Source organism: Arachis ipaensis, chromosome B01 (assembly GCF_000816755.2).
Source record: "Arachis ipaensis cultivar K30076 chromosome B01, Araip1.1, whole genome shotgun sequence".
NCBI lineage: Eukaryota > Viridiplantae > Streptophyta > Magnoliopsida > Fabales > Fabaceae > Arachis > Arachis ipaensis.
Genome location: NC_029785.2, coordinates 130,744,401 through 130,757,900, shown reverse-complemented (window position 1 = coordinate 130,757,900; position 13,500 = coordinate 130,744,401). Strand labels below are relative to the sequence as shown.

General features: G+C 43.5%; 3 protein-coding genes across 3 annotated transcripts; 1 reads left to right on the top strand and 2 right to left on the bottom strand.

Moving 5' to 3' along the window:
- On the top strand, window positions 1,348–2,246 carry LOC107638913 (pathogenesis-related protein 2-like). Its single transcript, XM_016342314.2, has 2 exons — window positions 1,348–1,601; window positions 1,683–2,246. Exons 1-2 carry the CDS (start codon window positions 1,424–1,426, stop codon window positions 1,976–1,978), a joined length of 474 nt encoding a protein of 157 aa, XP_016197800.1. The 5' UTR covers window positions 1,348–1,423; the 3' UTR covers window positions 1,979–2,246.
- On the bottom strand, window positions 7,088–7,774 carry LOC107614571 (uncharacterized protein K02A2.6-like). The gene has a single exon (XM_016316749.1). It carries the CDS (start codon window positions 7,772–7,774, stop codon window positions 7,088–7,090), a length of 687 nt encoding a protein of 228 aa, XP_016172235.1.
- On the bottom strand, window positions 10,978–11,622 carry LOC107614546. The gene has a single exon (XM_016316740.1). The coding sequence runs from the start codon at window positions 11,620–11,622 to the stop codon at window positions 10,978–10,980; it is 645 nt and encodes a 214-aa protein (XP_016172226.1).

Sequence of the window (13,500 nt, the reverse complement as noted above, 5' to 3'; positions counted from 1 at the left end):
AATTTATAAATAATAAAATAATTTATTTTTAGCCAAAAGTTCACTGAATTATATATTTTTCTCTTTAAAAATTACTCCATTCTCTTTTATTTATATCAATCATATAAGGGAGATTTGGAGAGTTTGGAACATGGGTTGTGCTCTTTGTTGCTGATTTGCATTTGAGATTCTAGCTAAATGAATTTTTTTATTTGTGCAACTTTGTTGTCTTATGCCAAAAAATAAAAACTATTTGTATTTTATAGTTGATTGATTGGATAAATAATAGTGATAGCATCATAATTTTAATGAATAAAATAAAAAATATAAATATGCATGTAATAATTTTTTATTTGTATTTATTATTAAAATGAAACTAAATAGTAAATCAAAGAGTGAGTATTCACAGAGTACTAAAATATATAAACTAAGACTATTTTTTTTTATTTTCATCATTTCTAAAACTCATGAATGATAAAATAATTTATTTTTAGTAAAAAATAGTGAAATTTTTATTTGATTTGCTATTTTTAGTGATTTTTTTTTGTAATTTGGTCTCACTTTTAATAATAAATACAAATAAAAAAATTTATTACATGCATATTTATATTTTTTAAATTATATTGTGAAATGATAAATTAAATTTTTTTATTTATGATATTATTTAAATAGTATATACTATTAATTATTTATTTTGTAATTATTTTTTTAGATAAATATTAGTTTTACTATTTGCTTTCATACTCAACCTAAATGGCTGCTGCCTCCAGCAGACAGCAGTTTACGTATGTGTCCTAATACACATAAACCGCTACTGTCAATAGCGGTTTATGGCCAAGCATCAACAAACAGAAACCGCGACAGCCTCTAGCGGTTTCTGTGTTTTCCATTCGCATGTAATCCGCTGCTGGCTATAGTAGATTATGTGTTTTGGTAAATCGCTACTGGCAGTAGAGGTTTCTATAGATGTATGAAACAATGTATTTGCGTTTTCATATTTGAAACAATGTAATTGCGTAAATTTGCAAACAATTTATTTATGTAAATTGCCCTTAAAAATATTATAAAAAAATAATAAATTCAGGTAGCGATTCAATTTTTTGTTCTTTTAAAAAATGTGAAAACTCAGGTAAAGTCGAAACGTCAAGTTGATATCGGAGAGTCGTTAGATAAAAATTTAGTCAAATCAGTCAAATCCGACTCTCAGATATCAACTTCACATAAAGTCGACTGCATCTGAACACCTTTAAAAAAATAAAAAGAAATGGAGGAAACAACAAAGGCTGTGATATGTTCACATTGTGGTTTGTTGATGACACCACCACATCCCACGGGGCAGTGCCTATAAATACAAGCCACTACTCCTCTCTTCTTCATCAACCACACACTCACTCTTAAATTACTTTACATTCTCTTCTTCATTATCAACATATTTATAACAATCATGGCCGTCTTCACTTTTGAGGATGAAATCACCTCCACCGTCCCCCCTGCTAAGCTTTACAATGCTATGAAGGATGCCGACTCCATCACCCCTAAGATTATTGATGACGTCAAGAGTGTTGAAATTGTTGAGGGAAACGGTGGTCCCGGAACCATCAAGAAACTCACCATTGTCGAGGGTCAGTAAACATAATATATAGTATATATGTGATAATTATGTGTTCTGAATTGTAATAATAATAATGATGATATATATGCAGATGGAGAAACCAAGTTTATCTTGCACAAGGTGGAGGCAATAGATGAGGCTAACTATGCATACAACTACAGCGTTGTTGGAGGAGTGGCTCTGCCTCCTACGGCGGAGAAGATAACATTTGAGACAAAGCTAGTTGAAGGACCCAACGGAGGATCCATTGGGAAGTTGAGTGTGAAGTTCCACTCGAAAGGAGATGCAAAGCCAGATGAGGAAGCCATGAAGAAGGGGAAGGCCAAGGGTGAAGCTCTCTTCAAGGCTATTGAGGGTTACGTTTTGGCCAACCCTGCTCTCTATTGATTACAACAACATCATCAATTCTATGTTGTTCAATGTTGCATGTTACTTATACCAACCAAATTTGTGTGCTTCATTTCTAATAAGCAGGTAAAAACTCAGGTGAAATCGACTTCACGTGAAGTTAATATCTGAGAAACTGTTAGATGAAAATTTAGTCAAGTCAAATCAGTCAAATCATCTAACGGTTTTTAAGTATCAATTTCACGAAAAGTCAACTGCACTTGAGTTTTCACCTAATAAGCGTGTCCCCTTTATTAATTTTCTTTTATTAATTTTCTTTTACTTTCTTTCCTGTGTGGCACCGCATAGTAAAATTTGAGTCTTTGTATCCCACTTCATCAATATAAAAAGTTAATACGTTTTTTTTGAATTTCTTTGTTAATGCTACTTCGCGAATTTTTTCTTTTCAATTCTTTTTCTTCTTTTTATTTATTTTCGGCCTTCGAATCAGTATTTGATTATTGTCCATTGGATGAAGGAGTTGTTAGGCTAATTTTTTAATATAATGATTTAGTTCTTGTGAATCACTTAAATGTTAGGTTATTTGGTGTTTACCAAATTTATGGGAACGTTTGTGACACAACCAACTTGCAAGGAGTCGTTGAATCCTGCAGCGTTCGAATACATACTAATTATAGTGAATTTTGTCTAAAATACGAGTAAATGGTTAAATTCGTCTTTAAAAAATTATTTATCTTTTAAATTAGTTTTTAAAATTTTTTTTTAATTAAATTCATCTTTTAAATATTTTAAATTAATTATGTTAGTCTTTTTGTCATTTTTTTTATTTGTGACACCAAAATTTGTTAATGTGACATGTTAAGTGATACTACAACATACACATAAGAGTCTTAATTGACTATTAGCATAATAAGTTTATGAAATTATATCAAATCAATTCTAAATTGAGGTCCTCAATTAGGTTTGGATTTAATCTAATTTCATAAACTTATCATATTAGTCGCGCAATTAGGACTATTAAGTGTATATTGTCGTATCATTTAACATGCTATATCAACAAATTTTGATACCGTTAGCAAAGAAGTGACGGAAGGACTAAAATGACTAACTTAAAATCTTTGAAGAACGAATTTGATTAAAAAAATATTTTAGAGACTAGTTTAGAGAATGCGTGATCTTTCGATAACTAATTTAACTATATACTCCCGAAAATATATATAAACTATAAACCTTAAGTAGTATTATTAATGTATTATAATCTGCTCACAGTCGACCCTAGTAATAGTAACTGACTCATTAATAATCAATGGATATGTCATTAAAGAGAATAAAATCATTATCTTTCTGGAAGTTATCAGATTATGGCATTAAAACATGTTCGTTACCTAGTGTTCTCGGGTAGTCGGGTGGTGATCAGTAGGAGAGAGGGAGAGACTCCGGACTGACGTGGAGCGAGAATCAAAGTGTGCTGACGCCGGAGGCTGAACGGAGCGAGGGGGTGGCCACCTGCAAGGACACTCCGATGATCAAGTCAGAGTCCGTATCAGAGGATGGCTGTATTAGGTAAGAAAGTGACGTACCTCGGGGGGAGGGTTGTCCTCTCCCCTTATATACTACGTTGGGTGGGCCTATCTATGGTCAAGCCCATTGATAGAGGAGCTGTGAGCTGTCGCTTTCCACGTAAGCGGGTCGTCCCGAACTTTGGGTCGGGATGCCGGGTACTGACCCTGAGGACACCGACCCGAGCGATAGCACGCTTTGGGTGGTAAGTCGGTCGGGCCCTGGGTCGGGTGTGGGGGACCGACTCGTGGAACTCTTTCGCTGGAGGTTTGGGCCTGGGTGGGGCAGTGTCCCGACCCGGTGACTTCTTGGTTTGGACTTGGCAGTCCGTAACAGTTGCCCCCAACGCGCCAGTCTTGAGGTCTGGAGCTCGTGGCTGGGCGCGTTTGTCTTATTCGCCAGGGCGGCAAATTTTCTTTCTTTTTCGGGAACTCATTGGTGGCGTTTCGTGTTCCTCACGCATGGTCGCTTCGACCTTTGTGCTACTTCCTTGGTTTTGGCGCTGGGCATTAAATGCCCGTCATTTCATTGATTTGAAATTTTTGGGTGAAATGGCGAATATGCCTCTGCCTTTTGGCGCTCTTCCTCGGCGGTTACGCTTTTCTCTCCTTATTTTTATTTCGTAACCTCCTCCCCCCTTTACTTTTCTTTTTCCTCATCTTTTTATTCTTTCGTACTGTTGCTGCTCCTGCTCCTGCGTTTGCTTCTTGATGTGCTTCGATCGTTCTTGCTCCTAGTGCCCCATCTTTCTTTCTGTCTGCTTTTTACACATTCTGCTTTTCCTGGTAAGCTTTCATGGCTTTTTCCCCTTTTAGTTGCTTCTCTTTAGTTTTTGTGCATTCTTGTTTGTGCATGCTTGGTTTTCTGCATTTCTTGTTTGTTTTTCTTCTAGAAGGGGTGCCACTGGGTTTTTTTGGGTTTTTTGCTCGCGTTTCTGGGTTAGTATAGGGGGGCTAGAGGGTGATTCATAGTTTTTTCTTTTTGCTTTTACTGTTTTGAGGGTTTCTGACTTCCCATCTTGACTAAGTGGTGCCCCCACTGTAGGTATGGCCGAGCGCCTTGCTTCTTCGAGTCAGGCTCAGCGCCCTTTAGCCGACTTTGTCGACCACTATGCCTGGGTCTCCTCCGACGTAAGGAATAGCCCTTCTAAGATTACAAAGGAGGGACTCCAGAAACTGCGCTAGTCAGGGCTCTTGTGTGGAGGGGGTCCCGAGGAGGCGCTTTATCAAGTTTATGTTCCTATTGGCCGGGAGCGCGTGTGTCAGAAGAACTTAGCTTCCCCCCGAGTTGTTGATTGGTTGTGGGTTTACGAGCCCATGTTCACGACCTTGGGGCTTCGTTTGCCTTTCTCCGTCGCTCCGTCGTAGCTTCACCCGAACAGCTGGGCCTCCATCCGTTGTTTCGAGATGGTTTGAAAGTATCTAGAGTTACTGATTTCTGTGAATGTCTTTCTCTACCTTTTTTTACTCACGAACCCTTCTAGCCAGGGGAAGGCTAAGAAGGGGTATATGTCCTTTAGGTCCCAACAAGACCGTAGGATCTTCGGTCTTTTTGAGGACTCTTACTACGGCTTTAAGTCTACCTTCTTTAAGGTTGGGCCAGTAGAAGGTTATCAGCCTTTCTGGCTTACGGCTAAGGGAGCTAGCGGATCCTGACTTACTGGAGCTTTGGGGCGGGATCCGACTACCTTATAAAAGTATCTTATGATTGGCTAAGCCCGGAAGATCGCAATATTGCTGATATTCTGTTGGCCATTTTTGGTGAGAAGAACCTTAATCCCTGTATGGTGATGGGGGACCGGGAGGCCGGTCGGTCGTATGTTGGTGAGTTCCATTTTTTTTGCTCTTTTTATGCTTTATTCCTCTATTATTCACAGATTTGCTTTCTTTTTCTTTGCTTGCAGTTTCCATGGCTGGTGGGAAGAAGACTTTGGCTAATCTGATGAACCTCATCAAGGGGGATGATGAGGGTGAGGACGACTCTTCGGTGACTCCAATGGCGAGTCAGGAGCACGGAGAAACCAGGGAGTCCAGTGGTCAGGCGGGTGGGACTGACCAGGTTCATCTAGGGAAGGTGGTTCCTCCCGAGAACACTGCGGGGTCCCAGGGTGTGGAGACAGAGACTTTGGAGGAGGATTTTGGTTTTGACGACGAGCTGAAAGTTACGAGCAAGCCAAAGAAGAGGAAGCGGGATACCGGGAAGGCGCTATCAGTTATGGAGAAAAACTTTGATGCTGGGGGTTTTATTGAGTCCCAGTTGCTCCCCGGCATCGAGGAGTTTTTCCATGAGACCGATCTTTCCGGGCAAGCTAGGTGGATCTACCGCAGTCTTCTCTGTACTGCTGCTATTGCCAAGAAGGTGGAGCCTGTTTTGGGCAATTATCATGCCATGGAAGTAAAGCTTCAGAATTTCCAAAAAGATCTGACGGATTCACGATCTCGGGAGGAGTTCCTGAAGACAAAGTTGTCCGAGCAAGAGAGGAAGGTTGAGGAGGATGCCAAGGAGATCAACAGACTGGTGGATCAGGATATGGCTTTGATGAAGGATCTGAACACTTCCCGTGGTAAGACCGCTGCTGCCAAGAAAAGGGTTGAGGAGTTGGAGGAGAAACTAAAGTTGACAGAGAGCTCGGCAGAGGCTGCTACCCAGGAGATGGCTGTTCTGAAGAAATAGAACAAAGAGCTTGCAAAGGGGGCCCATGAGGCTGTTAAGCTGACCAAGGAAAGGATTAAGCTCCAAGTGGCCGTTCTGGCTCCCGATCTCGACCTCTCCCAAGTTGGTGCTATGAAGACAGTGGAGGGCGGGAAGATCGTTGACATCCTCAAGCGCTAGATGGATATTTCCTGACTTCCATGTTCTTTTGGTTTATCTTGTAATTTGCTTTTTGTTCTGGGGCATATTATAAGGTGCCTTTTGGTTGTACCAGATACTTTGCTTTTTATTTCTAAACTATTTTAGTAATTGTTTGTTTTATTCGGGCCATCGTGGCTTTGCCTTTGCCGTTTTGTTTGCTCGGGCCGCCGCAGCCTTTTGGTTTACCGTTTTTGTGGTATTTATTATTCTTGCTTCTTGTTTGAGCCGTTTTTGTTTTTTTTTTGTCCCTATGGTTTCCGGGGTGATCAGTTCAGGGTTTCCGTTAGGTCGACCGTTCGCCTTTTTCTTTTGCTTGTTATTCCGATTTGGAATTTGCGAAAAGCAAAACTTGTCGTATGGTCTGAAACAAGGAAACGATGTAATGCGTAATTAAGTGAAAGATAATAGAAGAGAAAAATGATGTTTGTCATGTTCTATATTCTCGACACCTCGTTTCCATCCAATCTTTCTAGCTTGTAGCCTCCCTTGCCAAGGACTTCTTTTACTCTGTAAGGACCTTCCCAGTTCGCAGCTAGCTTGCCTTCCCCTGGGGTTGGAGGCCCTATGTCGTTACGTCGTAAGACCAAGTCGCCTTCTCCTAGGCTTCTCTTTAGCACTTTGCCATTGTACCTTAGGGCTATTCTTTGCTTTATCGCTGCTTCTACTAGGTGTGCCATTTTCCTTGTTTCTCGACCAGATCCTTTTCGATTGCCTCACTCCCACCTCCGAGGAGTATCATTGGGCTTGGTTCCCCGACTTCAACTGGGATGACTGCGTCGATCCCGTATGTGAGTCGGAAGGGGGTTTCGCCGGTGGATGACTGGGGGTGGTCTTGTATGACCACAAGACTGAGGCTAGCTCGTCTGCCCATGAGCCCTTCTTTCCTTCGAGCCGATTCTTTAACCCTTTTAGGATGACTTTGTTAGCTGCTTCCACCTGGCCGTTGGTTTGAGGGTGCTCGACCGAGGAGAACCTCTGTTTGATCTTTAGTCCTTCTAGGAATCCTTTAAACTTCTTGTCAGTGAATTTTGTCCCGTTGTCCGATATGACGGTCTCCGGGATCCCGAACCTAGTGACCACCTGCTTCCACATAAACTTTTGGCAATTTGCCGCGGATATGCTAGCTAGTGGTTCTGCCTCCACCCATTTGGTGTAATAGTCAATGGCCACTATCAGGTACTTCACTTGCCCAGGCTCTGGTGGGAGTGGCCCCAAGAGATCAACTCCCCATTGGGCAAAAATTCGGGGAGCCATCATTAGGCTGAGCTCCTCGGGAGGTGCTTTGTGGAAGTTGGTATTTTCTTGGCACTTTTGCATTTTTTCACAAACTCCTGGGTGTCTAACATCATCGTAGGCCAGTAATATCCTGCTTGGATGATATTTCTTGCTAAAGATCTTCCTCCGATGTGGTGACCGCAACATCCTTCATGGACTTCTCTTAGGACGTAGTCCGTCTAGTCGGGGTGCAGACATTTGAGTAGGGGCTGGTGGAGCCCTCGCTTGTACAACTGCCCCTGTATGATTGTATATTTGGGGGCTTTCCTCTTGATAGCTTGTGCTTTCTTCACATCTAGGGGCGTCTCTGCATGCTCCAGATATCGGGAGATTGGGTCCATCCATGAGGGGGGGTTCGGCACCTGGGTTGTGCACATGACGACTGCAGGTTCCGTTGCTAGCCCTGGGATTAGGGATCTGTTCCCTGTGCTAGGTTTAGTGCTTTCTAGCTTAGAAAGGAGGTCGGCTTGGGCGTTTCTTTCTTTGGGAACGTGCTGGATTGTGACCTCTTCGAAAATTTTGCATAACTCTTTTACCTTTTCCAAGTATTTTTGCAGTAGTGCGTCCCTGGCTTGGTAGTTACCATTTACTTGGGAGGTGACGATTTGGGAGTCGCTACTGACTTCTACTCTCGATGCTCCGACTTCTTTGGCTAGTATCAGTCCTCCTATCAGGGCTTCATACTCGGCCTGGTTGTTGGAGACCGGGAAGTCGAATTTGATGGATTGCTCATAGGCTACTCCTGCCGAGTTTTCGAGGATGATTCCGGCCCCTCCAAATGCTTGGTTGGATGCTCCGACAACGTGGAGTTTTCACCGTGTGTTTGGTGTGTCGGGAGTCTCTCCTGTGACTTCTACGAGGAAGTCTGCCATGGCTTGGGCTTTGATTGCCTGTCTTGGCCCGTATTGCAAATCATATTGGGACAGTTCTATTGCCCATGCCATCATTCTTCCCGCTAGGTCGGGTTTCTGTAGGACCTGTCGGATAGCTTGGTCGGTTCTCAGAATGATTACATGCCCTTGGAAGTATTGCTTTAGCCTTCTAGATGAGATTAGTAGGGCGTAGGCCAGCTTTTCCAATTTGGTGTACCTCATTTTCACCCCTTGGAGTACTTTACTGATGAAGTATATTGGGCGCTGAGTTTTGTCCTCTTCTCAGACTAGGACTGCCGCCATTGCTTGCGTGGTCACGGCTAAGTACAAGTATAGGGGCTCCCCCTCTCTAGGCTTGCTAAGTACGGGAGGTTCCGAGAGTATCTTCTTAAAATGGCTGAATGCTTCTTCGCATGCCGGGGTCCACTCAAAGGTGATTCCCTTCTTCATTAGGTTGAAGAATGGGATGGCCTTTTCTGCTGATGCTTCGAGAAAATGAGACAGAGCCGTGAGCTTTTCGGTAAGTCGTTGCACATCTTTGATACACCCATGGCTTGTCATCTTGAGGACGGCTTCGCATTTGTCCGGGTTAGCTTCTACCCCCCTTTGTGTTATCATGAATCCTAGGAATTTCCATGCTTCCAAGGTGAATGCGCACTTAAGCGGGTTAAGTCTCATGTTGAATTTCCTTAGTGCCTTGAAGACAGCCTGGAGGTCGTCTATTAGTTTGCTCGGCTCTGCTATTTTTACCAGGATGTCACCGACGTACACCTCTACCGTTTTGCCGACGAGGTCGTGGAAGACTTTGCGCATCAGTCTTTGGTAGGTGGCTCCTGCGTTCTTCAATCTGAAAGGGCATTACTTTGTAGCAGTAGGTGCCCCTTGGTGTTATGAATGTCGTTTTGTCCTCGTCAGGTCGGTGCATCGGGATCTGGTTATAGCCGGAATAGGCATCCATAAAGCTGAGGAAACGATATCCCGCCGCCGGGTCAACCAAGGTGTCAATGTTGGGGAGGGGAAAGGAGTCCTTTGGGCATGCCTTGTTCAGGTCGGAGTAATCGACGCATATCCTCCATTTTCCACTGGCTTTTTTTACTAGGACAACATTGGACAGCCATGTCGAGTATTCGAGTTCCTTGATGGACCCTGCTTCTAGTAGTCCTGCTGTTTGCTTAGCGACTTCTTTGGCTCTTTCCTGCGACATCTTCCTTCGCCGCTGGGCTACCGGTTTGGCCTCGGGCTTTATGGCTAACCGGTGGGACATGACCTCGGGATCCAATCCCGGCATGTCTGATGGGGTCCATGCGAAGAGGTCGCCATTTGCCCTTACGATTTCCATGAGGGGGCCCTTGAGTTCATGGGGTAGGTTCCTATTTATGAAAGTAAACTGATCTGCCGACTTCCCTATTTAGAACTTTTCCATGTCCCCTTTTGGTTCAGGTCTTGGCTTGTCCTCCATCCTGACGTCCAGGTCTGCCAGGAACACGCCGGATGCCTTCCTAGATTCTTTCCTTAAGGAGAGACTGGTGCTGTCACAGGCGACTGCCGTTTCTAGGTCTTCCCTTATGGAACCGACTGTTCCCTTGTCCGTTATGAACTTCATTGTTAGGAACTCGGTGCATATTACAGCTGAGAATTCATTGATAGTTTTTCTTCCTAGGATGATGTTATAAGCAGTGGAGTCTCTAAGGACTACAAAGTCTGTCATAACCGATTTTCTGGCGTCACTGGTTCCTAGGCAGATTGGGAGGGAAATCGTCCCGTCGGGTCTAATGTAGTTATCGCCTAGTCACATAACTCCGTGTTAGTGATTTTTTAGATCGGATTCCTTGAACCCCATGGCATCAAACACATTTCTAAATAGGATGTTAGAATCGGCTCCCGTGTCGACAAGGATACGCCTAACTAGTCCTGTCCCGATCATCGCGGTAACTACCATGGGGGGTTTTCGGGGAGGTCATTGAACCACTTATCTTCTGGGCCGAATGATATTGTGGGATGCCTTTTATTGGGGGCGGGGCCATCTACCGAGATGAAGAGTACTTGGGCGTCCCTCTTGGCTGCCGACTTGGATTTAGGGGGGCTGTCGCGCCCAACCACTATGTTGACCACGAAGGTTAGGGGGTTACTGGCATCCCCCGTGGGTTCTTGTCTTGGTTTGACAGTCCGGCTCCGATCTTTCTCGGAGCGCTCCCTTTCCTGCCTCTTCGGTTCTCTAATGAGTCGGGAGAATTTGCTCAGCTTTCCTTCTCTGATGGCTTGTTCCAGGACATCTTTAAGGTCGAAACAGTCTTGGGTTTTGTGGCCAAACCCCTTGTGATAATCACAGTAAAGGTTCTTGTTGCCTCCCGTTCTCTCCTTCAACGGCCTAGGTCTGGACATGATTCCTTTGTCTTCAATTTATTGGTAGACTTCTACTATGGGCGCCGTAAGTGGCGTGTAGTTCGTGAACCTTCCTACCCATGGTTGTTTGGGTGGCTAGTTTAGGGAGCCGTCCCTGGGAGCTTCTTTGTACCTGTCAACGTGAGGGGCCTGCCGAGCTGACGAGCTAGGGAGCTGCTGTTTATTGGCTGCTACAACCTGACTGACCTCTTCATCATTAATGTATTCCTTGGCCACGCTCTGAATTTTCTGCATGGTCCATACAAGTTTGGTTGTGAGGTGCTTCCTAAAGTCTTCGTTTAGCAGGCCGTTTGTTAGGCATAGACTAGTGACTGAGTCCGTGAGGCCGTCGATATCTAAACACTCGTCGTTGAACCTGTCTAGGAACTTCCTGGTCGGTTCGCCGGGTTTTTGGGTAACCCCCAGTAAGTTGATTGGGTGCTTTGCCTTGGCTATGCGTGTCGTGAACCGAGCTAGAAAACTTCGTCCTACATCTGCAAAAGCTGTGATGGACTCTTGTAGGAGGATGTTAAACCATCGGATTGCTGGACCGGCCAACTTCACGGGGAATGCCCGACATCTGACCGCGTCGTCTACCCCCTCCAGGTTCATTCTTGCTTCAGAAACTGTGATGTGTTCCTGGGGGTCCTTGGTCCCGTCGTACCTCATGTTCGTCGGCTTGTCGAAGTTTCTCGGGAGCCGGACCTTGAGGATTGAGGGGTGAAAGGGAGTGGCTCCCATGATGATGGGGTCTTGTCTCCTGGGTTTCCTTTTTGGGGATTCCTTGCGGCTTATCAACTTACCTTGAGTGGGTTGGGAAGTTTCTTGCGTGTGCACCTCTTCTTGCCTTGTTAGGCTTCTTCCTTCGCTGTCGTGTACTCGGGGGGGATCGGGTGCGGGTGCGGGACCGGCTGACGTCGCCGTGTAAATGGCTGGCGTCTTCGTGGGATCGGTCCCTCGCCGCCACCTCCCGCTCAAGGTTTTGTACTCTATGCCTGAGTTCTTGCATTATCCTGGCGCTGTCGGCTCCTGTTCCCCCTAAGGGGTGCCTTTCGGGGGTCTTGGTGTACATTTGTTGGTGAGGTTGAATGGAGGATCTCGATTGGTCGGCGGCGCGGGTTGTCGAACTGGCCCTGCTCAAACGGGCCCCGCCTCCCTCGCGGAGCTCTTCTGAAGTGATGGGTCGCTCCATGTATGCGTCGGGTTCCCCACAGACGGCGCCAATGTTCGTTACCTGGCGTTCTCGAGTAGTCGGGTGGTGATTAGTAGGAGAGAGGGAGAGACTCCGGGCAGACGTTAGGGGTGTTCGCGGTGTGGTTTGGTTCGGTTTTGAAGGAAAAAGTCATCTGATCCGAACGCTTAATTTAAGTGTGGTGCGGTTTGGATTGGATGAACATTTTTTGAAAATCCGCTCCGATCCGATCCGATTACAAGCGGTTTGGATCGGTTTGGATCCGCAGTTTTTTAAATACAAAATAATAACTTGATTTATAACGTTATATAACCTGTCCAACAATCCATCGTAATAATAAAACACAATCCAATGTAATAATAAAACAAAAATTCCATAAAATATTATAAACCAACATGTCCAATTGTCCAACAATCCAACATATTCAACAAGTCTTGATAAAATAATAATTCTTCAGCATCAAAACAACTAAACAAGTCTCAACAACACAATTAAATAACATAGCAAAGTCTTAATAAAAACATAACTTAAAAAACTCCAAACTGAAAGCTGAAGCACTGATCACTAATCAGATTCATCACCAGAGTCTTCTTCATCTATTAGTTGAGGAATTGACTCAAGTTCTACAATAAAATGTAATAAAATAAATATTAGTAAGTTAAACATATTATCAAATAGTAAAGTTAATCACTATGTGAAGATAAAATAAAACATAATATTAAAGAACATTACCTTTCTCAAGTTTTTCAAATTCTTCAAAAGACTCCTCAAGGTCAATTGGCAATGAATTGGCTCGAAATCAATTTTTTGCACAAATCAAAATATACCTTAAACAGTTTAACACAGTTTAACAAGTAAAAATTAAAATTAAACAAAATTTTAAAACAACAGAACAAAACAAAACAAACAAAAGCAAGTAAAAATATATCTTGAAGGCTTGAACAATTTAACACAGTTTAACACAGATTAACAATAAAAATTAAAATTAAACAAAATCTTAAAATAACATAACAAAACAAAACAAACAAAAGCAAGTAAAAATATACCTTGAAGACTTCAACAGTTTAACACAGATTAACAAATAAAAATTAAAATTAAACAAAATCTTAAAACAACAGAACAAAACAAAATAAACAAAAGCAAGTAAAAATATACCTTGAAGAAGAGGCAGCAGCGGCACCACCGAGGGGAGGAGGCAACAGCGGCGTCACTAAGAAGAGGAGGCGACGAAGGGCATCATTCAGAAAAGGAGCGGCGGACGGAGTCGGCGTGTGTCAGTGAGAGTGAGTGATGCTATGATGGTAAGAGTGAGTGATGCTGTGATGGTGAGAGTGAAGAACGAAGACTAAGAGAGTGAGAGAGGGCAGAGGGGTTTCTTTCTTTAGATTAGGGTTTCAAACATTTGGTCATTTGGGGAAGCGGCGCTA